This window comes from Brienomyrus brachyistius, unplaced genomic scaffold, assembly GCF_023856365.1.
Source record: "Brienomyrus brachyistius isolate T26 unplaced genomic scaffold, BBRACH_0.4 scaffold62, whole genome shotgun sequence".
Classification (NCBI taxonomy): Eukaryota; Metazoa; Chordata; class Actinopteri; order Osteoglossiformes; family Mormyridae; genus Brienomyrus; species Brienomyrus brachyistius.
In genome coordinates, this window is record NW_026042337.1 from 1,497,344 (window position 1) to 1,523,383 (window position 26,040).

Here is a 26,040-nt window from a genome sequence, read left to right on the forward strand (position 1 = left end):
ACACCGACTAGCCTGCATAGTGTTCTACTGTAACTGCATTCCCCTCATGGTGTGATTCTTTGTTAGAGCAAAAACTCTCGCAGGCACCAGGAAAGCTGGGAAATATGTTGGCTGAAGTATTAAGTTCCTTTAAGTGTCACCCACCCCTAGCCAGCAGGCCTTTGACAAGGTGGCAGAAGGATACTGCTTTGGCAGAGGATGATGGCAGTGGTGACAATGCATTGACACTTTTTCCAATTGCATGGAAGGCAGCGATGCTAATCCTAATCCATCTACATACTTAATATTCAAGCCCCACCTACATGACTGGAAGGTGTAGATATTGATGGCATGTATGAATAATGTAATTAATTAGTGGTGTACTCTAGTATAATAATATTGCCTTAGCCTTTAATCTGATTCATCTCTTTTTCCTGTGTACACGTGTAAAAGTCATTCTTTATATATTCACTCAAGATCTCAAAGTCTTTCTTAAGTTATTTATTGTAGCGATCATTCATCAGTGTTTTAGAGCCAGGCCGAGAGAACAAAAATCACTTTCTCAATGACAGTGGTTGAAGAAAATGACCTGATAAACACAGCTACAGAAAGGCACCTGTGTGGTCAGTGCGGGAGGTCATCTGCATGGTCCCTGAAGCCTTCAGAAGAAGCAGCTTGAAGGACCTTAATTCGGCCGTCTGACAGGAATGGAGATTTCATCCATCATCATCCCACCCAATCATTTCCATATTTGCTTAAAATATAATTGCGTGAGGAGTAAATTTAGTTTACATTATTTAGGATTATTTTGCCAAAAAAAAAATCTAGTTTAATTTTTTTGTAGTTTGTTTTGACATCTCAGCGTTGTTTTTCCTCTTGAAGTTACACTTTTGTTGTTGTTATAAAACTAAGGATATGTTAGTTTCGGGGGGAGGAGGGGGAATATCAAATGTTGCCTGGAGAAAAGGCAGACAGTGGCAGAGTTCATCAAAGGAACCAATTTCTGACAGCTCCTATCTTTAGAACATAATAGCTTGAATGTCGGACATCCTTTCCTAAGAATATCTGACCTCATCTACTATTGTGCTTCTCGATGCTAAGTGGTAAGTGATATTGTGGTACGTGCTGTTCATACAGATGTATTGTTTCCCTGTGAAGTTCCCTTTTGCATTTTGATCACCCCCCCACCCATGCACTCAGGTGAGGGGTCTTTTGTTTTCTTCACATTCAGTAGAGCAACGCTCACTCCTTCTTCCTCTTCTGGGTTTTCCCTCGGAAGCACATTCTGCAGCAGAATCTGCAGCTTTTAACAGTCACTATGACAACAGTGACAGTTATGATGATGAGCAGGCCGATGACATCCAGGGAGTGGTACTGGATCCAGTTGAGATCATGTGCGGCAGGTCTCAGGTGGTCTGCCCCTTTGTGTCGCATGACAAATTCCGTCCAAAAGACAGCCAGGTCCAGCGGTTCTATGGGCCGGTCTTTGTGCACTGCAGACAGCTTCATTATGTTGTCCTTATAACTGTCGAAGAGACCACCATGAATGTGTGCAGTGCTTTATAAATGAATCCTATATCATCACTACAATTTTTAGCAATAAATAACAGTTGATTTAACATAGATTACTTGATATTTTGCAGTGGGAATTAAAACAATGGAATGTTTCATTTGTTCATTTGGGCTGCATGTCTAGGTCAGGTTGACCCCTGACCTTGAATCGTTGATGACTTTGTTGAGCGTCGTCACAATTTGTTCCGCGGTGATGTCGTAGATGTTAAGCGTCTCCCCAACACCGCGGACCACCATGCGTTGCACGTTGTCGCTCTGGTCGCCGAACAGCGGCAGCATCACCATGGGAACGGCGTTGCAGATGCCCTCGTAGATGCCATGTGTACCAGCGTGAGTCACGAAAGCCCTGGCCTTCGGGTGGCCTTCAGAGGGAGGCGGAGACACGGGGGGAACGCAGCTTGTTAACGGTAGGCTGCCACCCAAAAGTAACATTCATATCGGAAGTCATCAGATTCCCTGTGAAACCAAAGGGATTTGTTTGGGGTCCCTAAAATACAGCAAGTGGTCTATTTGTAGTCTATAAATTGATCGGCTTAATTAAGTCCCAGCGATTTAAGTACATAAATGCAGAAGGGGATCAGTGCTACAGACACAAGAGCAGATTTCTACGGTCGCTGCCATTCTGCAGGTCAGAGCTGTGTGAAACTCTCCATGGTTTGCTGCCCTAACAGCCGTCTCTGCTGCCCAAAAGGTGGTCTCTCACCAATGCTTAACTTGTAGAGACCCCCCCGCCAGAAAAGCCAGCTTGGAGACCAATGCAGGAGCCGTAGTACCCACCCAAGAGATCATTCTGTGGGAGCCACTTCATCAGCTTCACGTTCTCAGGGATGTCGGCGGGAACAGGTCCGGTGTATCTCCAGAGGACCTGCAGATGCAGACCAGAGGCCATGAGCCTGCTGGGGAATGCAGGGATAAAGGAGGCGGGCAGCAGCTGAGGAGCGAGGGGGGGGGGGGGTGTTATCCTCAGCACTTACGCCGGAACATTGGGGGCAGAACAAGGGAGAGAAGAGAAGCGAAATAAAAGCAGGAGCTCTGCAGGAATTTGCTTTTTAAGCACCACTGCTGTGGCCCGATTTAGGTGGATTTCCCAAGAGGCTTTGCCAGCGGAGGGGCACCCATCACAACGGAACCGTGTGTGCATACGATTAGGCTGATTTTACCAAGAGAGCCAGTAGAAAAATAAAATTGTTCACTACCTACAATCTACAGATGATCCGATTATTTAGGGTAAGAGTTGCAACTAATGCCTGTGCTCTGGGTCGTGGAGTGGGTGGTTTGATTTGGGCCATCACAACATACAGAAGATATCCTGCCATATGGGGGCCACACGGTAGGGTCACCCTCCCCCGACACTGCCAAGGCCACGGTCACCCTGTGAGGCACGCGAGCATGTGGACGAGCCTCTTACTCTCTGAGGAATCTGCCGGAACGCCTCGAAAAAACACTGGGCCTTGTCTTCAGGCATCTGGGACACCATGGAGCCCAGGGTGAAGACCACAAAGCCGTGCTCCCCAGACCCATTCACAAAGGTCTCCAGGTCCTGGGCAGTGGTGGGGGGCGGGGAGGAGGGAGGGAGGGAGAGGGAGAGAGAGAGAGAGAGAGAGAGAGAGAGAGAGAGAGAGAGAGAGAGAGAGAGAACTTCTCTGTGTAAATGCTACTGAGGCCAGGAGAGTACAGTCTTGGAATTATAATCCATAGTTCCAACATTTGCTCTGTGATCCACAAACAATAATCTGCCCAAAACAGAAAACCTCTCTCTCTCTCCCATGTGTAATAAACATGCATTTTTCTTACAGATATAACCTGCTGAAATATCGAGAGGCAGAGATGAACAATGAACTCACAGTAGCAGTAGAACTCAGTGTGATCAAAACACCCTGTTACTAATATGATCTATGTGTTTCATTTCTTTGTCCTTAGTTCCTTTCTGCTGGATGCTGATTCTGTTTTTTTCTACATAATACATAAGTGGATGGTTCAGCTCCAGAAAGTAAAAATCCAGACCAGGATTTTGTTTCAACCAACCACTGGAATAAAAAAAGTTACAGTGACCGAGTACTCAACTGTTTGGTTGAAACAAAATCCTGGTCTGGATTTTTACTTTCTGGATCTGAATTATCCACCTCTGCATAGTACAGTGTTGTTTATATATAGTACAGCAGGCTGTACTGTATAGGAACATATAAATAACACTGGTGTGGTTTTTCTGGAGTAAATATTGGACCACAAGTTTCAGCATTAAAACCAGTAGGGAAAAACAGGAATGTACTGAATGTAACAGGAAGTCTGCTTGGCATATAAAACAAAAGCCTTGACAAGCGAATTCTGAGAACAGGCCCGGCAGAAATACCACAATCACCACTGGCTGCGTGATTCATACGCTGCGGTTTCCTCGCTGACCCCAATCCCCCCTCCCACAGGCAAAGCAGCATGGTGGAAACATCGGGCTTTTGTTTCTCAGGTCTGTCCGGACCATCTGGGTGGCGTCGGAGGGGAATACGTGTAAACGGTCAGAAACTTCCTCCAGGAGTGATCAGCTGGACCGGGGTTGCAGGGCTCTCCCCCAGGAACTGGGACTAGACAGAGCTGTTCCACAGTGCCCAGTACACAGTGTTCCTCAATGTGTGTGCGTGACATGAGCGCCGTTACAAACGTGTGCGTCGCAACAAAGGCTCGCAAAAACACTTCCACTCCCTGTTTGAAAAAGTGTGGCAGAGGGGAGGGCGGGTGTGGGCAAAGGGACGTCCACACAGCCCCCGTTACGTGTTTACCAGTTTGCAACCCCCTTCCTCAACTTCAGAAAACATCGAGCCTGTTACGGCAAAACTCTCCACCCCCCTCTCCCCCGGCTCCCGGGTCACGTATGGCCGCATGGAATGTAACCTGAAGCGAGGGGGGGGGGGGGGGGGCAGCACAGACACTGACATGCAGTGGAACTATAATCAGAAAAAAGGCCCGAGCCGTTCAGAGGTAATAAAAGAAGCAGCAGTGAGACCAGCAACAAACGTATAAATCAAAGCCCATTCTCTCAAGTTGGATTTGTTATGGCTTTACGGATCACGTCAGTACAACGCCTGGCGAAGCGGAGGTAAAGACTGTAAAAATGGAGGGAGGATGGTCTTACCCGCTGGGACACACACACATTCACATTGGGGAGGGTTCAATGGCCGGGGGGAGCCAAATGAAAGCCATGTGCTGGAGTCCCAGAGTCGTCATCTAGAAGGACTCACCGCGGGGAGGATGTTCCTCTCGGCACAGTTGATACCTCCAATGAAGACCATGTTTGGCATGACGGGTCGGGGGAACTCGAAGGTGAAGTCGTACCTCAGCAGCCAGATGGCGCCATGGCCGATGAGCTCCCTGTAGGTGGTAACTCGGCCCAGGTACTCGGTGGCCAACTCGTCGAAGCTGGCGTAGATCACATGGCACAGTCGGATCTCTATAAGGGTGGAGATCATGTTCCTCAAGCGCTGAGGGAAGGTCATCACGTCCGTGTTGCCCGTGAAGAAGCGTGGCACGAAGGAGGGGGGTGAGGGGCACTGCATGGCCTGGTATTCCAGACCGCAGGGTAAGCCGCGCAGGAAGTAGACCACCGGGATGTCGAGGGCACTAGCCAGGATGGCGCCGCAGGGCAGGAAGGGGTCCGTCAGAACGACATCGAAGCCCTCAGACCGCAGCTTGTGCATGAGCAGCTCGTCGTACAGGAGCCCCTTGCAGCCCCTCACCTGCAAGCCAGTGAAGTTCAGCAGTTGTCCCACATTGACGAGGAGGTCCATTACCTGCGGGCGCTGGCCAAATGTGTTGTCCAAGAATTTTTTAATGGTGTTTTCCAGCTCCTCCTTGTTATAGGGTACGTGGAAGACCTCCGTGCGTCCGTATGCGGTGCCCCCGATCAAGATGCTGGTCTCGGGCACCAGCACAACGGTCTCATGGCCCCGACGCGAGAGCTCAGCGACCAGCGTCCGCATGCTCAGCCAGTGGCTGCCTTCCACGGGCATGACCAGCACCTTGCCCCCCTGCACGGGCCCCACAGCGCAGGTGCCCAGCCAGCCCAGCAATGCAAACAGGGCTACCCAACTCAACCCAGTCATGGCTCTCAGTCCTGGGAGCAGCAGAGTGAAGTCTGTGAGTGGGACGAATGCTTCTCCGTAATCTGGCAGGCAGAGCACTGAAGAGGGGGCTGTACTTCCAGGCTGAGGGTGTGTGTGTGTGTACGTGTGCGTGAGAGAGCATGAGGGCATGTGTGCACGTGTGCATGTATGTGTGCATAAGTGCAACGCAGTCTGTGTATCTGCATAGGTGCATGCAATCACCCAGTGCATGTTCAAAGGCAAACCATAATCTCAGAAAGGCAAGACAGATGTAAACAAGTCAGCTTCGCAGTGGGATTTTCGCGTAGACAGTTTAAGGAGGAAGCAAAGATTAAAATTACACTGGGTCACGGAAAACCACTAAACTTCCTTAAAGCAGGAATTCTTTACAGTTTTCTCTAAATACTGCGATGCAAACGTTTTTAAAAATTTAATAATATGCAATGTATGTACTTTATTTGAATTGTAGTAAATCGTGTATATTCCGCAATATCTGATAAAAAAAAGACACATACAGAGGATTCTCGACGCAGAATATGCGTCTGCTAACAAAAAAGTCTGACTATGCGGACTGTCTGCGTTGACATTTGCCGGATGCTTTGCTCGCAAGTCCCTATACTCTCTATACTTCCTATACTCTCTATACACCCTATACTCTCCGGACTGGCAAGGAAGGGACAAAATAACCCAGCGATCGGTTGTTTGCTTGGTGGCAGCATTGCCTTGTGTGTCGTGCGGCATCCAAAACCCTTTCCTTACTCTGGAGCCACCCCCCACCCACTCCAAATAAAGGTATGGCGTGAGAAGCCGAGTGCCTCGTAAAACAAACAACCCTATTTCCACACAGCAAAGTGAGATAAAATATCACGAAATGGCAGCGGGGGGTGCAATAAAAGCGGCAATCTGCTTTATGTATAAACTTCTCTTTTATACCAAATGGATTACGTTAACCCTTTCACACGAATCCAGTAATCTAAAACCCAACATTTTTTACAATGAAGAAAAATCTCTTGCTGAACTTGGGGGGGCTCGGGGGCACAATAAACGCGATAAACTAAGAAAGTCTTACAGATCGACCTGTCGTTCACAATCAAGCGGTTGACGATCAAAAATAAAGATCATCCCACTATTACTGAGTATTTTCCTACACGCAGGGATGTCCGAAATCGTGCAGTGAACGTGGTCAGGGACTGAACTGTGGAATCGCCCCGAAATTCAGTTCCAACCCCCCCGAAATTCCCGCGGGACGCATCGAGGTTTCTGTCCCTAACAAAATATATGTCCGCTAACCCTAACATTCGCACGAACGACGTAGTTAAGTACTAAAACGCTGCCAGTCGCTGTAGGATTTTGTTTCTCCTTTTGGTTAAAGAAAAAATTTAATAAGATTTCAGAGTTACTGTGGTGAGGGTTTGCCCCCCATGGACGTATCAGGGCTGTAAAACCAGCATTAAATAGAAAAACACAATGATTGCGCAAATCATGGAGTCTGGCGATTTGTAATGTTTCGTAGGCTGTGATTTTTATTAAACTGTTGCGTCTGCAGCTTGTCTGTCTTGTCTAGTGCTTCCGAAAAACTCCGATAAAAAGACAAAGCGCTTCCTTAATAAAATGCAGCTGATACGCATTAAGAAATGCCCTGTGCCATTCTATGGGTAATTCCCCCAACAACTATATATAAATAACTCAGACTCAAATTAGGGGTGTAACAGGGATTGTTAGTTAGTTAATGGGAGATTTATTGCTATCAAAACGTGACAGCCTTTTATTTATATTTTACTTGTATGACCCGCGGTATGATTCTGATAAAATCTGGCCAGCAGATCGATCTTTCGTCTTCTACAGAATAAAAAAAATAAGCGCTGTTGAATTTCACAACATATGTTCTGCCCTTTTTTCTACCCGACGAAATTTGCATGAATCAACATTACATCACAGGTCGATAATGCATGTAAACCCTTGCGCGTTAACGTGGTTCATCTTAAATATTAGCCATATTTTGTTGATATTTGTGTTTATTACAGACAACCCGAGGTGTTAACATATTGTTTGTATTGTGACGGACTCAGACGGACCAGATTTTATCCTTTAAATTCGACGATACGCGCGAATTTATTGTCCTTGTTGAGACTACTTTAACTTGTGGTCTTTGTTTTAATTAAAGTGAAATATTTAATCTAAAAAATAGCTAACACCCTGTACGTTTTTGTTTTACCTGTCATTAAACGTGTTTGACATTCTATTCTTACTCCGAGTGCATGGAACTGAGACCTGATTCATCTATGGAACTGAATCATAAATAGATTGTATTGTTTCACCCTTAACTCAGCTTTGAAAATCATGAACGTCTAATTCAGCATAACTGGTTTGTCTCACTCTCGTTTTTCACTGGACCATCTGTGACCTTTAAATACAAGGGACCCCAGACGGCAGTGACTGCAGGGTTACAGGAGCGGGAACCCTCTATCACCACTGCGCTGGGTATCAGTGGGCAGGGGGAGTGTGTCGGACCCAGTGGGGAGCGTGTCGGACCCAGTGGGGAGTATTTCGGACCCAGTGGGGAGCAGTCCAAGAGTCATCCTGCTTGCTTGGTTGGTATATATTGTCCATACAGAATGCATTGGCAAAGTGAGCAGGTGTGACTGTCTGGACCAGGGGTCTCAAACTCCCAGGGGCCACAGGCTGTGTGGCGTTTCCCCAAGGGGGCCACAGGCTGTGTGGCGTTTCCCCAAGGGGGCCACAGGCTGTGTGGCGTTTCCCCATGGGGGCCACGAGAGAAATCACACAACAACAACAAATCCCATCTTTTTCAACTTGAAATTTTAAGTTCATCTATAAAAACAGGCCTCTGCTCAATTAAAGGAAGAATATATTAGAGCAAAGCTGAGATGAAATGGTATGAAATTAATTTTACGATAATAGTGATCTAAATTATCATCAGTATTATCGCTGTATTGTTAAAATGTGCTGAAAATCTTTAAAAAATTACTGATACACAAACTGCAATGTTTACCAGGTTTTACATTGAAAACCACAAATACAATTAGCAGCATTGCGCACTTACTGTTTGCACAAACAGTAAAATGATAACATAGGCAACACCCATGTGAACATATGAAAACCACATCATCTCCTAAGAGTTTGACTATTCACTGAACTTCAGACAAATACAAATAATGATGACACATCGTAGTCACGCTGGAAAATCCATACAGAAGAAGGAAATTAATCTATAGTGTCCTCTTTCAAGAATACATAAATACAAACATATGCAGAGTGAATGACCATTGAACTACATCTGAGGCAAAAAAGTACCGACTGAACGATCCATTGACAATGTGTAGTGTTTTTATAAGGGGATGTAACACTGACATCTATTAGCAAGTTAGACAGATAATGCATGATATTAGACAGATAATCCATGATATTTTCCCCCTATTCCAAAGTTCCAACATCACGCACTGAGCTAATAGTCAACTTATCCGGCGTTCGCTAACACCAGACTTAAACAGCTGAAAAATCAGAACAGAACCACAGCTGCCTTCCGGCATGTTTTTTACTGACGTAAAACAACCCACATTGCGCGTGGCCCCTGCGTACCTGCATCTGGGAGACTGTTGCTACCTTTGGTTGATGCTGGACATACAGTGGAAAGCACTGTAATCAACCACCGTTTCAACGATAATTAAAGTTTATGGTAATAACAACTATCAGGAGTTTTACCATGAACCCAGTAACCATTTCATACCCAGTACAGTGTAAAGATCGATTTGAGGGCCATATTAAATAGTAAAATAAAAATATGTTGTGAGCCGTGAGAGTGTTTTGTGGGCTGGATGTGGCCCGTAGTCCAGTAGTTTGAGACCCCTGATCTAGACCATCAGGGATGACATATGCCAGGTGCCATCCATCCACTCATTCTCCAATGCTTGTCTGGATTAGGGCTGCAGGGGCAACAGTCTGAGCCGAGATGCCCAGACCTCCTCCTTTTCCCCAGCCACCTCCTCCAGCTCCTCCGGGGGAAATACCCAGGTGACCCCAGGTTGGCTAAAAGATATAATCTCTATATCATGTCCAAGACCTGCCCATAACACCTCCCCAGAGAGGCATCCTAGACAGACTCCTCAACCAGCTCTGCTTTTGATGAGAAGGAGCAGTAATTCTACTTTGAGTCTATCCTGACTGTCCAGGCCTTTCATCCTAATTGCTAGGCTGAGCCCAGCTACCACGCTATCACTTATATCCCCAGTCTCATTCTTTTGGTCACTATACTAAAGGTTCATGACCATACTGTAGGCAAGGGTAGGAACATAGATGAATTTACCAGTCAATCTTTTGACTCAACTCTCTTTAACTGACAAATATGTCTTTATTACTACTGATGTTGCACCGATCCGACTGTCAGTCTCCCACTCCATTCTTCCATCACTCCATTCTTCCATCACTCCATTCTTCCATCACCCGCTGCTCATTTGATGAAGATGGTGGGGATGGTGAGGCCATTGCCTCTTGTTTAGTGCAGCATTCAGACCATTCCCTCAACCCTTTTCCATCCTTCTGCTACTACAGCCTCACCAACTTCAAATACAGGTATAGCATGTAAAGCCTTGGGGGAAAAAAAAATCTACATTTACAGTTGTTTTATTTAACAAGATCTTTGGTTGAAAGCGATGCACAAACGATCTTTCAGTCACTCTGAAATGTTTATCTTGCTTATTTCCGCATTTCATTCTCATAAAATGACAGGGGTCCGGCTGCTCAATCAATGGCTCATCCCCCATCACCCACCCAACACACCCAAAGCCCCCCACCCCCCCCCCCCAGTATGGCATCCTGCTGACGCCACCGCGAAACAGCCAAAAGTAATTTATTAAACAACTTATTAAAAACATGACTGTCCAGGATAATGCGGGGGCTAATGTATGTAATGTACGGTTCTATTTTGATCCAAATGGATTACTTAACCTTTTTCATTCTAATCTGAGGACTGAATTTCACGTAACTTTCACTGTAGAATACCCAGATTATTATTATTATTATTATCATCATCATTAGTAGTAGTAATTACAATATTGAAGCAATGCAGGCTTCAACAGTGGTTATATTAGTTTTAATAATAGTATTAATAATATTTCCCCCCTATTATTGATAAGTGTATGTGATTTTAATTAGTGGGCATGTGATTTTATACAACTGTTAGCTTTGTAATTTGCTGTCTTGCTGATATCGTATCAGGAAATGATGATGACGACCTATTGCATAACAGCTATGAACAGCACAGTACCTGGCCTTAATTAAAATCCACTCATTACTTGGAAAGACTAATGCGGAAACACAAATTCAGACCAACAGGAGATTTTTAAATATAATCTACCACCTGCACTGTACAGTGTGAGTCATTAATTCGTTTTCCAGCCAATTAACCTGGACAAAGTCATGGGGGGCTGAAGTCTGTCCCAGGCAGCATGGGGCACAAGGATGGCAGTCCATAGCAGGGAGCACCCACACCCACACACCCATCCACACACCCACCCACACACCTACACCCACACACCCCCACCTACACCCACACACACCCCCACACCTACACCCACACACCCCCACAGCTACACCTACACACCTACACCCACACCCCCACACACCCCTACACCCATCCACACACCCACCCACACACCCCCACACCCATCCACACACCCACCCACACACCCCCACACCCATCCACACACACACATGAAATGCTGTTACTTTCATTAGGGGGCGCTATGCTTTCCTTGCTTCAAGACTGAGCTGGAGTTCCTTTATATGCAAGGGCCAATTAAGAAATGGCTTTACTTGGGTTTGCCTTCAGAAAAATTACTCAAGTATTACAGATTACTATTGGTGTTCCCACAGCTGGGCCCCTTTGTTTAAAAACTTACTGTTATATCCATTAAATAATTAAATATTGAAAATTTGAGAAGTTAGTGGCAAACATCTTGATGAATACGTTCACGTAAGAATTGAAGGTGGTAACCTTTCATGCATGTTTACCACCACTCTCATGCATTTGCTTGCATGCATGCAACAGAGATGTTCACCATGTATTTGCATACATGCAATAAACTAAGGGTGGGCGATATATCGAATATACTTAATGTATCGTGGCTTGTTCGTGAACATCGAATACAAATCATCAAATTTAAGTTAAGCAGGAAGCATGTACTTCCCTTTAGAGTTTCGCTTCTCTGCTTGCTCAAAGCCGACAGCTCGCTCTCCCGCCCATCCGCAAAACGAAGAATGTATGAAACTCTGTATGTCCACATCTGCATCTATACCAAATAAAACGCAAAAGGAGCCATGCCAGAAGCAAGTGACTCCGGCTGCTTCGTTTGCTAAATCCATCCTGTACGACAAAAAAATGCAAAATTGAAAGAGATCACGGACGCAGTAACAAAACATATCGCCAATGATATGGTCCCAATTAGTACAGTGGAATAAAGCTTTAATATAAAGCATTTACTGTATTAAACGTTGGTTTTATTTAATTTTTGGAAATTAAATTTCAGGCATCACAATATACATATCGTATATCGTGATATAACTTAAAATTATTGCGATATTAATTTTTAGGCCATATCGCACAGCCCTACATTAAACCACGCATTTCCATGCATGCAACAGTGATGTTTACCACTCAAATTATGCATTTAAACCAACTGTGTAAACCAGCAGTTTCACTCTGCATTAAACAATGTTTGCCATGCATTTGCATGCACGTATGCAACAGTGAAATGAAGAGTTTACCATCACTGAAGCCATGTGTTTGCATGAGACCCTTGAGGTTTGGGGGCCCCTGCTGGCCATAAACAGCCACTATACTAGGGGGCACAGGGGTCCTGAAGTGCCTCTTTCAGTAGGACCCCAGAAACAACAAACCCACCTCTGATACATGGCACACTATTTTATGAACCATAGTCAACGCCTAGCTCACAAGAGCAGCAGCACAGTGCCCAGTACACAATGTTCCTTAATGTGTGCACGGGGCGTGAGGTCTTGTACAGATGTGTGCACGGGGCGTGAGGTCTTGTACAGATGTGTGCACGGGACGTGAGGTCTTGTACAGATGTGTGCACGGGACGTGAGGTCTTGCACAGATGTGTGCACGGGACGTGAGGTCTTGCACAGATGTGTGCACGGGACGTGAGGTCTTGCACAGATGTGTGCACGGGACGTGAGGTCTTGTACAGATGTGTGCACAGGGCGTGAGGTCTTGTACAGATGTGTGCACGGGACGTGAGGTCTTGTACAGATGTGTGCACAGGGCGTGAGGTCTTGTACAGATGTGTGCACGGGACGTGAGGTCTTGCACAGATGTGTGCACGGGACGTGAGGTCTTGCACAGATGTGTGCACGGGACGTGAGGTCTTGCACAGATGTGTGCACGGGACGTGAGGTCTTGCACAGATGTGTGCACGGGACGTGAGGTCTTGTACAGATGTGTGCACGGGACGTGAGGTCTTGTACAGATGTGTGCACGGGACGTGAGGTCTTGTACAGATGTGTGCACGGGACGTGAGGTCTTGTACAGATGTGTGCACGGGACGTGAGGTCTTGTACAGATGTGTGCACGGGACGTGAGGTCTTGTACAGATGTGTGCACGGGACGTGAGGTCTTGTACAGATGTGTGCACGGGACGTGAGGTCTTGTACAGATGTGTGCACGGGACGTGAGGTCTTGTACAGATGTGTGCACGGGACGTGAGGTCTTGTACAGATGTGTGCACGGGACGTGAGGTCTTGTACAGATGTGTGCACGGGACGTGAGGTCTTGTACAGATGTGTGCACGGGGCGTGAGGTCTTGTACAGATGTGTGCACGGGACGTGAGGTCTTGTACAGATGTGCGCACAGGGCGTGAGGTCTTGTACAGATGTGCGCACAGGGTGTGAGGTCTTGTACAGATGTGCACACAGGGTGTGAGGTCTTGTACAGATGTGCACTCGCAACAAAGGCTCACAAAAACACTTCCGATTCAACTCCCCGTTTGAAAAAGTGTGGCAGATGAAATGGTGGGGGCAGCCCCCATTGCAAGGATACCAGTTTGTACTCATACCTGTGTGTCTGGAAAAACATTGAGCCTGTCAGGGCAAAAATTTGCATCCCCCTTCCCCCCAGGTCACAGACGACCCATGCGACTGTCAGGTGGGATGTATTCTGAAACCCTTTCGGGGGCGGGGCAGCATAGGGTTTGGCATGCAGTGAAGCAATGATCTAGAAAATAGCGTCGCCCTTTCTTGGGTAATGAAAGAAACAGTGCTTTGTTGGAGCAGCAAGGAGACCAGCAACAGACAAATGAATCAAAGCTGCTTTCCCAGGTCAGATTTGTTTTACAGATCATGTCGGAATGTCGCCTAGTGACACAGGAGGGTTGTAATTCCTACCTACTGGGGGTGCACACACATTCACATTGGGTGGGTTTAATAGCTGGGGGGACCAAACAAAAGCCATGTGCTGGAGTTCCAGAGTCGTCGTCTAGAGGGACTCACCACAGGGAGGATGTTCCTCTTGGCACAGTTGATACCTCCAATGAAGACCATGTTTGGCATGAGGGGTCGGGGGAACTCAAAGGTGAAGTCGTACCTCAGCAGCCAGATGGCGCCATGGCCGATGAGCTCCCTGTAGGTGGTAACTCGGCCCAGATACTCGGTGGCCAACTCGTCGAAGCTGGCGTAGGTCACACGGCACAGTGGGATCTCCATAAGGGTGGAGATCATGTTCCTCAAGCGCTGAGGGAAGGTCATCACGTCCGTGTTGCCCGTGAAGAAGCGTGGCACGAAGGAGGGGGGTGAGGGGCACTGCATGGCCTGGTATTCCAGATTGCAGGAAAAGCCGCGCAGGAAGTAGACCACCGGGATGTCGAGGGCACTAGCCAGGATGGCGCCGCAGGGCAGGAAGGGGTCCGTCAGAACGACATCGAAGCCCTCAGACCGCAGCTTGTGCATGAGCAGCTCGTCATACAGGAGCCCCTTGCAGCCCCTCACCTGCAAGCTAGTGAAGTTCAGCAGTAGTACCACATTGACGAGGACGTCCATTGCCTGCGGGTGCTTGCCAAATGCATTATCCCAGAGTTTGTTGATGGTTTTGTCCAGCTCCTCCTTGTTATAGGGTACATGGAAGACCTCCGTGCGTCCGTATGCGGTGCCCCCGATCAAGATGCTGGTCTCGGGCACCAGCACAACGGTCTCATGGCCCCGACGCGAGAGCTCAGCGACCAGCGTCCGCATGCTCAGCCAGTGGCTGCCATCCACGGGCATGACCAGCACCTTGCCCCCCTGCACGGGCCCCACAGCGCAGGTGCCCAGCCAGCCCAGCAGTGCAAACGAGGCTACCCAACTCAACCCAGTCATGGCTCTCAGTCCTGGGAGCAGCAGAGTGAAGTCTGTGAGTGGGACAAGTGCCTCTCCGTAATCTGGCAGGCAGAGCGCTGAAGAGGGGGCTGTACTTCCAGGCTGAGGGGGTGTGTGTGTGTGTGTGCATATGTTCAGTGCAGTCTGTGTCTTTGCATGTGTGCATATTAGCTGTAAACTAGTCAACTTCACAGTGGGATTTTCCTATACAAAGCGTAAGGATGATATTGATAGATTAAAATTACACTGGATCACAGAAAACCACAAAACTTCCTTATAGTGGGAATTCGCAAAAGAAATGTATCAAGTTCAAGATCTCTACAGTTTTCCATGAATACTGGGATACAAGTTTTTTTTTTTAAGTTTGTATTTACTTTATTTGAATTCTAGCAAATTGTGTATATTCCCTAGTATCTAATAAAAAAGACATATACAGAGGATTCACAACCCAGAATATGTGTCTGCTGATAAAACACTGAGTAAGTATGACTATCTGGACCGTCTGCATTGACATTTGTCAGATGCTTTGCTTGCAAAATCACATCACTGCGGGTTTTGGTTTTTCTAGTTGACCTCATAGTTACTATGCTTTGCCAGTGTCATAAAGCGACTATGTCATAAAAGATCCGATAGTAAGATGGTCATAGTAAACACCGCTCTTGCGTAAAAATTCTTTTGATGTCGATGAAGCAGCGTACAAACAGCCCAGACTCATGAGGAAGAGACAAGATAACCCACCGATTGTTTTAGAAGGGTTATGGGGTTGGTGGGGGCATTGCCTCATGCTTCGTGTCCTTTCCCCTACATCACACCGCAACCTGGCCAACTCGAATAAAGGTGTAGTGTGAGAAGACGGGTGCCTTGGAAAACCAGCCATATCCCCACACAGGAAAAGGAGACAAGGTTGCGCAAAATGGCACCAGGGAGCCAAAGTGCATGAACATGGTCAGAGGCCCATGACTTATTCTTGATGGGTGTTGGATTCTGCCAGGGCTGCCCTTTGTTGCCGATTTTGTTCATAATTTCTAGGCGCAGCTGAGGAGCGCAGCCTCAGGGGCCTGAGGATTGCATCATTGCTTGTTGTGGACAACGTGGTCCTGTTGGCATCGTCGGGTTGCATCATTGCTTGTTGTGGACGAAGTGGTCCTGTTGGCATCGTCGGGTTGCATCATTGCTTGTTGTGGACGAAGTGGTCCTGTTGGCATCGTCGGGTTGCATCATTGCTTGTTGTAGACGATGTGGTCCTGTTGGCATCGTCGGGTTGCATCATTGCTTGTTGTGGACGATGTGGTCCTGTTGGGATCGTCGGGTTGCATCATTGCTTGTTGTGGACGATGTGGTCCTGTTGGCATCGTCGGGTTGCATCATTGCTTGTTGTGGACGATGTGGTCCTGTTGGCATCGTCGGGTTGCATCATTGCTTGTTGTGGATGATGTGGTCCTGTTGGCATCGTCGGGTTGCATCATTGCTTGTTGTAGATGATGTGGTCCTGTTGGCATCGTCGGGTTGCATCATTGCTTGTTGTGGATGATGTGGTCCTGTTGGCATCGTCGGGTTGCATCATTGCTTGTTGTGGATGATGTGGTCCTGTTGGCATCGTCGGGTTGCATCGTTGCTTTTTGTGGATGATGTGGTCCTGTTGGCATCGTCAGGCAAAGCTATCAATTACTGGTCGATCTACATTCCTAGCTTCACCTATGGTTTAGAGTTTTGGATGGTAACTAAAAGAATGAGATCGTGGTTACAAGCAGCATAAATTAGTTTCTTCACAAGTTATCAGGGCTCAGTCTAAGAGATATCATGAGGAGGTCAGATATTCGGGAGGAGCTCAAAGTAGAGCCGCTGCTCCTTCACATTGAAAGGAGCCGAATGAGGTCGTTTGGGCATCTGTCTAAGATGCCAACTGGACGTCTTCTAAAGGAGTGCTTTGGGCATGCCCAACCAGGAGGAGACTCCAGGGCATACTGGAGAGATAATACCTGTCAAATAGCCTGGGAATGCCTTGCTTGGTATTCCTGTAGTGGAGTTGGAGGAGGTGGCTGATGAGGAGGAGGTGAGGAGGTCTGCGTATCTCTGTTTAGACTGCTACCCCCGTGACCGAAACCCATATAAGCAGCAGACAGATGGATGGGTAGATGGGCATGCATGTTCTGCAGCTGTCCTATCCGTCCTTTGCTCTCACCTAGCACTACTACTCAAATTTTGGAAGACTTGTCTAAAAAAAATCTGATGTAGCGCTCATCCAAAACACATTGTAATGTTTTTGTGAATTGGTAGTCTAATGAGATCAAATACTAAGTGAGAGTGTCAGTTTTGGTTTGATTTGTTTCTTGAAGTGTTAGCAGTTCCATGTCTTCACCTATATGACGACTTCAAATTCAGGGACTGGGAGAAGGAGACACGATCCGGGGAGCGGCTTTGCAACAATAGGGAAACTATCATGAACAAAATTTACAAGAAACAAAAGGACCACGTGGTAGGGTGGAGAGACAGGATGGAACAGGGGTAATCTGAACAGAGGATTAGGCAGGACATCATGGAGAGACAGGATGGAACAGGGGTAATCTGAACAGAGGATTAGGCAGGACAAGCAGGACTGAAGAAACACTAATGAGGAACCAAGTACACCAACCACAGTATGTAGCACTCACAATAACTGACAGAGGAGAAGGGTAATGATAGGTACTTATACTGACAGATTATGAGGTTGAAACAAGGGAGGGGTGCAAACCATGAGTTAATTATCTCATTAGACCAGGGAATTGTTAAGAAAATGGGATGATCAGTGACATCGCTTGGCCAAATGGGAACCTGACAGACTCAGTAGGGACAGATCCTTTAAAAGACCCATCAAATACTTCCATCAAAAGATCCACCAAAAAGTATTTTTGCGCTAATGAGAAGGCATCTGTGGTGGCAAACCATTCCCAAAACGATGTGTCATCCATTTTCTGAAATCACTTAATCTCAACTGGGGTCGTGGGGGGAGACCGGGCAGGCAGGAACCAACCCTGGGCAGTCGCCAACACACCACAGGGCGCACACACGCACACAACCACAGGGCCAATTTAGACTCACCAATCAAACTATCCTGCACACTTTCGGACCGTGGGAGGAAACCAGAGCCCCCGGCAAAAAGCCATGAGAATACAGGGAGAGCATACAAACCCCACACAGAAAGGACCCGGGACCGAACCCAGGACCTTCCCGTTGTGAGGCAGCACTAACCACTGTGCCACCCCACCGCCCCTATTACTATTGTTATTTTTATTATTTTATAATAATAATAATAATTACTCAGTCAAGTATCGATTTTTCTGTCTATCTGCCCGTCTGTCCATTTAAATATCACAAGTACTGTACTCTCCAACGGATTTTGGAATCAGTGGACTAGTGAATTGAACTGGTTACTTGCGTCATCCTTACCTTCGGCAGGGCACTCCTTACAGCACAGTTGATTCCTCCCACCAGGACCATGTTGGGCATCAGGGGCCGTGGAAACTCAAAAGTAAAGTCATACCTTATCAGCCTCAGGGAGGCGCCCTTCATCATGTCCACCACTGTCACGTCTCTCTGGAGGATACGCGATGCTAGGCCATCGAAGGACCAGAGGAACGCTTTACAGAGCAGGGGCTCCAGCATGCTGAGTAGTGTGTTGCCCAGGCGTTCACCAAATGACATGCGGTCAGTGTTGTGGGTTAAGAGTCTTGGCACAAAGGAGGGTGGGCTGGGACAGCCAGTGACCGAGGAATAGAGCTCGCAGGGGAAGCCACGGAGCATGTACACGCTCGGGAGGCCAAGGTGCTCTGCCAGGATCACACCAATCGGCATCAGGGGGTCCGTCAGCAGGGCATCAAAGTTCTGATCCCTCAAGTATGATATCAGCTCCTCGTTGTGCAGCAGGCTCTCCACTGTGGCCGTCATTAACTGGATGACATTGCTCATAGTTTTCAAGTAAACAGATACCCACTGTAGGAAGGTCTGGTTTCCCCGAAACATCTCCATGTGCTTGGAATGCATGGCCTCAATCGTGCTCTTAGTGTAGGACACCGGGAACACCTTGGTGGTGCAGTGCTTGCTGGGCCCCAGTCGTAGGCTTGCTTCTGGGATCACCACCACCACCGAATGTCCCCTCCGGCCCAATTCCTCTGCCACGGCCTTCACACCAGTCCAATGGCTGCCATCCACGGGCACCACCAGCAGACGACCAGCCTGTGCCAAGCTGACGACGATGATGAGGACAAAGGCCAGCAGTGGTTGTGAGATGGCTGTAGCTTTGCGCTTCCCTGCCTCAGTCATCTTTCCCTGATGCTGTATCCAAACCTTCTGCTTGATTAGTGGTCTCCCGTGTGATTTTAGGTGCTGTATACAATATCACCCACGCTTCGGAGAAGTTGATTCCTCTATTGGTCATAGCAGAGCATTGGGCTGTTATCAGATTTTTAGGTACAAAGTTCAAATTACGTTTATTTCTTAGAACCCAATAAATGCAAAATGCGTTGATTTCACACCCATTAATCTGAGGGTCGTAACTTTGCATAGATATAATGCACAGACAAGAACTATGTATCTTTGGAATGGAGAGAACTTACCCGATCCAGTTGTCCAAGTTACAACATTGTTCGCTATAGTATTCCAGAGTAATCTTGTGCGAAATGAGGCGTATATTTCAAACATATTCCACTAAAAAGCGCGCCGCAAAACGAGTTGCTTATTCGCTTCCGCATTCCCTTCGCAGCAGCGGGAGCGTAAAAAATACCATACGAGGGTGACGATCTGGAAGTATTTAACAGAAACTATTAGCACAGCGATTTTCAATCTTTGTAAAAACTAAGTTTTGAGAGGTTAAAGTGGCGTTCAGTGGAAAATCCCACCAAACAAAAAGTACGCAACTGCGCAGTGCGAGTAATATGAAAAAAAAGCAATTTATGATTTGGGAGCAGCTAAGTTGCGTTGTTTTGCGGACTCGCCACTTCCTCGTTCGGAAGACATTGAAATTGAACTACAAAATGCCTCAAAAACGCTTAAAACAAGATGTACAAACGGCATTATTATTCTTTATTTACTAGTTGCAAAATATTAATAATACATAACGTATAAATATGTGTTATATATTTATTATATTTAAATATTAAAGTAAAAAGAGCACTTGGACCGGTATCGGCAGCTGGGTCAACGGGTTAAACCGATTCTCTCTCAGTCAGCATTCAATAATCACATGCTGAAATGACAGTGGAATAGACATCTATTCAGCTCACATTGAAATGATACAATACATACAAACAATACAAGCATCTGTACATATTTAAATGGAAATCTATCCATCTCAACATGTGAGGCATGTTTTTCTAGTAGCATTTTCATTTAAATTTTAAAATAGTTTACCTGACAAATGGGCAAATGTTACATTTTATCCACTCATCAAATGTTTCCAATAAAACTGAAAGTACAAGTATGCCAGTCCATTGCAGGGGGCACGCGCACTATCGCACCCTATAGGCAGGGCAGAGACAGCAGTTAGCCTAACTGTATGCCTTTGTATTGAGGGAAGAAAACAGCGTGACACAGGGAGGACACACAGTTAAGGTGAGATATTGACATCCACCCTACAAAGTATGCCACTTAACGCGATATACTTTCTTTATATGTATCTTTTTCAGTTCTGAAGAGTACAGTTTTACTCCTACTTATTTCTTTTCTGTAATTCTGCTGGGCAAACAAATGTGCTCCCTCGGGTATCATTACGTTTTAATTTTACCACTAACAGGGTGTGACGGGCATACTGCCACCATGTGGCTGACTTGGGTATCGACTTTTTAGAATAAAAAAATAATAATAATTTCTTGAGTACTAATTACTGAAAGAGGTTTGGTTTGCAAAACATGTTGGTCAGCACTCGTACCTCACTCCTCTAGCCCCTGCTCTACATGTAGTTACCATGCTCTCCTCATGAACTGGACAAAATGTCTGTAGGTGGGAATCGTTAGTGTGTCCTGGGGTTGGAGCCCCATCCAGGTTAATGTCTTCCTTGGGCCAAAGCATGGATCCCTTCATCACTGCCTCGAAAGACAGTGGGTTACTGGAGGAAACTCAAAATAAAACAGTACAAGATAAGTACTGCAGAGTGGCATCAGGCTCACTTAGACTATAAAGCTTCAGCCTTGCTAACCTTATTCTTAGATGACACAAATTTTAATGTTTTCTAAAACAATGTATAAAGCTGTTTAACTCTACATCAAGCCTTGACTAATCACAATGTGATGTGCTGATCAATATATTACTACTTTATTACTATTTCACACAGGACATCATCACCAATGACAAGCCGTTATACCAAACGTGCCTGTAATTATGCCTGCGATTATTCCATTGTCACTATAAAAGGTAACATTATCCGGGGGGGTGTCCCAACAAGAAAAAAATTCCCTTTAAGCGGGTTGTGAATTGGCCGAGGCCTCCCAAATCAATATTATATCTAGATTTTGAATCATTCTTTGCTGTAGAGCAGTGCACGTCTACATTTAAGGTAAAGACACAGACCGTGACGACACACGTATTCGCTGCATGCTGTTCCGTTACATCATTTTCAGTTCAGAATGCACAATTTGTGGTCCAAGAACATGACTGGACGTATAGATATCTTGCACTTTCGTACTTGTAAAACCTGTAGATAATTTTTGAAAGCAAATTATATGGCCTCATATTCACTGAGCTAATTTTCCAGACATGTTGTTGAAGAGAGATTAGGCAACACTATAGTATTGATGCTCCTGAAAAACTCTGAATCTGATAAAGACAGACACAAAAAGTAAGAAATGCAGCTGATGTTGCATGCCATTCAAAGAGACTGGGTAATCCCCAAGCCTATTTATATATAACTCAGTCTCTGAAAAGCTGAGCTTCCAGTGACAAAGCCAGTGATGAGCTTCTAATTCAATAAACCTGGTTTGTCGCACTCTCATTAATGCCACTTATTTTTTATCCACTCGACCATCTTTGAACTTTATATACAAGGGACCCCAGACCCCAGGTTTACAGGGGCGGAAACCCTCAATCGCCACTGCGCTGGGTATCAGGGGGCAGGGGGAGCGTGTCGGACCCAGTGTGGAGCATCGCAGGAGGTTGATGCTGTGATGCTCATCATCCATGTTTACTTCTTTAGCAGCTTGAAGGTTGCAGTTTAGCTGTGCATCTTCACCAGAAGCTTGAAGGTCTCCAGCCTTCACAGGGTCTCCAGGCTTCTCTTACACACCCCCCTGGTGTGGGGCCTCGGCACAGGGCACCTGGTGAATGAGTGTGGCTGCCCGCTCGGCCAGCTGGACGCTGCCCCGTTAAGCTCGCCCCCACAATCGCCGCCACCACCTGGAGGGTGAGCGTCTGGCACGTGTCTGCCCCACCTCACCTTCCCTGTTAGCTGAAGTGCACGACTCTTTAAGACGGCAAGCAAGAAAAAAAGTAGGATGCCACGAAAGGTTGGTTGCATTACCGGGGATCGAGCTCGGATTCATACAGCAATAAGAGCCCTGATATATGGACTGTAACTGAGGACATAATGACAATGCAGAAATGTCTTTGACCAGGGAAGTGCTACATTGGGTCAGAATGCTCGATGGATCCCATCCAATCAAACAACGTATGGCCATCGATAAAGTTGTGAGTGACAGTTCCACCTTTGACCCACTGCTTGAGTTTCTGTTACATGCGATTGCTAGATGGGCACACACCAGATCGCTGATCATTAACTTCCCTTATCGAGCCCACACAGGTACACAAGCGAGGTCATGGTTGCCCTCTGTCCTACTGAAATTTAGGTTAGGGTTCAAATTTTGAAAGGTTATCTTTGCTACATGGAGTTAAGGTCAGCATTTATCAGGGATAATATATGTAAGCATGTTTCATATTATTTTCTATGCTGTCTATCATCATGCTATTTGTTTGTTGTCAGACAAACCTCCTGCTGCATGCCGTTCTCTTTTATCTTTACAAATATGTTTTATCTTTGCAAATAATCAACAAGGATTTGGTAGCTGTAGAAACTGCACTGCCAAATTAATTTATATATATTTTTTATCCATTTACTGAACCTATTTAAATAATGAAACTTTCTCTTTTTTACATGTAACTCCCCACTACTGTCTAAACGAGTGCATTGTACTACTGTAAATCTGCAATTTCCTTCTGGATTAAAGTAGACATGAAACACTAGATGTATTCAGTGTAATTTATAAAATGGGTTCCCATCCTAAAAATCCATATAGGTTTAGCACTGTCAGTGAAACTGGATTAAAATAATAAGTAATCTAAGATTCATTTTTCAAACAAGTGCAGCATCTTATCCTAGCATAGGATGTGACATCACAACGTTGGTTGGCTTGGAAATACTACACTAGCTCACACTAGCATGCAGCTGTTTTGGTAAAACACCTAAGCTTTCCAGCGTCATACTTCATAGTCTCAAAGATTTGTGGTTCACACTAGAAATTTCACCAACGTAAAATTAATTTTATTAGTTCTGGTACATGACCCCCACTGTCTGGCAAAGTGTCGCTGTCATGAGATCACTAAATAACTAGCAGACCTTCTAGCTTCCAGGGGAACTGCTTTTATCAGCCCGACAGTGACTGCAGATATTAGTGTCAATTTCAATTAGTGACTTTGCAAAAGTGGGCGGTTTCCTTCATACCGACATTTCAAACAATATCTATCTATCTATCTATCTATCTATCTATCTATCTATCTATCTATCTATCTATCTATCTATCCATCCATCCATCCATCTTAGTATCATCAGTACTGTCCTCTGTTCTTGGCATATGTGGACCTGTTTAGTGAATTGAACTGGTTACTTGCGTCCTCCTTACCTTCGGCAGGGCACTCCTTACAGCACAGTTGATTCCTCCCACCAGGACCATGTTGGGCATCAGGGGCCGTGGAAACTCAAAAGTAAAGTCATACCTCATCAGCCACAGGGAGGCGCCCTTCATCATGTCCACCACTGTCACATCTCTCTGGAGGATGCGAGATGCTAGGCCATCGAAGGACCAGAAGAACGCTTTACAGAGCAGGGGCTCCAGCATGCTGAACAGTGTGTTGCCCAGGCGCTGACCGAATGACATGCGGTCAATGTTGTGGGTGAAGAACCGTGGCACAAAGGAGGGTGGGCTGGGACAGCCGGTGGCCACAGAATCGAGGTTGCAGGGGAAGCCACGGAGCATGTACACGCTCGGGAGGCCAAGGTGCTCTGCCAGGATCACACCAATCGGCATCACGGGGTCCGTCAGCATGGCATCAAAGTTCTGATCCCTCAAGTATGACATCAGCTCCTCGTTGTACAGCAGATTCTCTACTGTGGTCGTCATTATCTGGGTCACATTGCTGATGCTCGTCAAGAAGCCAAACACCCTCTCCAGGAAGGTATGGTTTCCTCGAAGCATCTCCACGTGCTTGGAATGCAGGGCGTCAATCGTGCTCTTAGTGTAGGACACCGGGAACACCTTGGTGGTGCAGTGCTTGCTGGGCCCCAGCCGTAGGCTCACTTCTGGGATCACCACCACCACCGAATGTCCCCTCCGGCCCAACTCCTCTGCCACGGCCTTCACACCAGTCCAATGGCTGCCATCCAGGGGCACCACCAGCAGACGACCAGCCTGTGCCAAGCTGACGACGATGATGAGGACAAAGGCCAGCAGTGGCTGTGAGGTGGCTGTGGCTTTGCGCTTCCCTGCCTCAGTCATCTTTCCCTGATGCTGTCTCCAAGCCTTCTCTTTGATTAGTGGTCTCCTGTGTGATTAGCTGCTGTATACAGAGTGTTCAGAGCAGAGCACTGGCCTGTTATAAGGTCTTTGGGTACAAAGTTCAAATTAAGTTTAAAACAGTTTCTCTCTCACTCACCGTGCTCTAATAATCAGATGCTGAAATGACAGTGGAATAGTCATCTATTCAGTTCACATTAAAATGATACAATACATACAAACAATACAAACATCTATACATATTTAAAAGGAAATCTGTCCATCTCAACACGTGAGGCATGTTTTCTAGTAGCATTTTCAGTCAGCTTGCCCGTTTTCTCTATGCCTGTTGCTAGTTTCTTGTTCTCTCTTACCTGTGGACGCGCAGTAAAGCCGTCTACTTTCTCAGCTGAAGCTGAAATACCACACGCCTCAGGCCGCCCACCTTGTAAAACTCGCATTTCCTGGTGATGATTCAAATGCACCATTTTCCTGAAAGGACTCATGCGGAGACTCAGATTCAGACCAGGTGTAGTAACAAAGAAGACAGGTTGAGAGCTCATCGATATACTTATACTTGCTTCTGAGGGAAAGTTTTAAAACTTTTTTTAATCTGACACTTAAAATGGGCAAATGTAACATTTTGTCCACTGACCAAATATTTATAAAAACACTGAAAGTACAAGGCTGGGGTCCAGGATGCCAGTCCATAGCAGGGCGCGTGCGCACTATCACACCCTACAGGCAGGGCAGAGACAGCAGCAGTTAGCCTAACTGTATGGTTTTGGATTGAGGGAAGAAAGCAGCATGACACAGGGAGGACACACACACACACAGACACACACAGACACAGACACACACACACAGTTAAGGTGAGATATTGACATCCACCCTACAAAGTACTTAGCCACTTAACGCGATATACTTTCTCTATATGTATGTGTTTTTCAGTTCTGAAGAGTACAGTTTTACTCGTACTTACTTATTTTCTGTAATTCTGCTGGGCAAACAAATGTGCTCCCTGGGGTATCATTACGTTTTAATTTTACCACTAACAGGATGTGATGGGCATACTGCCACCATGTGGCTGACTTGGGTATCATCTTTTTAATCAAATATTTCATACCAAGAATTCAAGTCCTCAAGCTGAGGTTTAGTTGCTGGGATTTTTGTTTTTGGAGCATTATTATGATCTATGTGCTACCTGCATAAAAATAATGTGGCAAATTTTAAACCCACTAACCTACGAACTTCATTTCGGTCGAGTACCAGACAACAGGAG

General features: G+C 46.2%; 2 protein-coding genes across 27 annotated transcripts; both read right to left on the bottom strand.

Annotated features, from left to right (window-relative positions):
- Positions 1-465: 465 nt before the first annotated feature.
- On the bottom strand, positions 466-24,837 carry LOC125725153 (UDP-glucuronosyltransferase-like). 5 transcript variants are annotated; one of them, XM_049001777.1, is made up of 6 exons: positions 19,620-20,043; positions 18,454-19,430; positions 2,960-3,091; positions 2,329-2,416; positions 1,694-1,913; positions 466-1,504 (listed from the first exon to the last, which is right to left on the bottom strand). In XM_049001777.1, exons 2-6 carry the CDS (start codon positions 19,324-19,326, stop codon positions 1,222-1,224), a joined length of 1,596 nt encoding a protein of 531 aa, XP_048857734.1. In that variant the 5' UTR covers positions 19,327-19,430; positions 19,620-20,043; the 3' UTR covers positions 466-1,221. The 5 variants fall into 5 exon arrangements, with proteins under 5 accessions (XP_048857734.1, XP_048857735.1, XP_048857736.1 ...); XM_049001778.1 differs by lacking the exons at positions 18,454-19,430; positions 19,620-20,043 and adding an exon at positions 23,889-24,837; XM_049001779.1 differs by lacking the exon at positions 19,620-20,043 and having other exon boundaries at positions 18,454-19,455.
- Positions 11,355-14,160, bottom strand: LOC125725155 (putative protein CRIPAK). 22 transcript variants are annotated; one of them, XM_049001805.1, is made up of 4 exons: positions 13,509-14,160; positions 12,982-13,477; positions 12,703-12,826; positions 11,355-12,671 (listed from the first exon to the last, which is right to left on the bottom strand). In XM_049001805.1, exons 1-4 carry the CDS (start codon positions 13,729-13,731, stop codon positions 12,609-12,611), a joined length of 906 nt encoding a protein of 301 aa, XP_048857762.1. In that variant the 5' UTR covers positions 13,732-14,160; the 3' UTR covers positions 11,355-12,608. The 22 variants fall into 22 exon arrangements, with proteins under 22 accessions (XP_048857762.1, XP_048857761.1, XP_048857756.1 ...); XM_049001804.1 differs by having other exon boundaries at positions 12,734-12,857; XM_049001799.1 differs by adding an exon at positions 12,858-12,888 and having other exon boundaries at positions 11,355-12,764; positions 12,920-13,477.
- Positions 24,838-26,040: the final 1,203 nt, after the last annotated feature.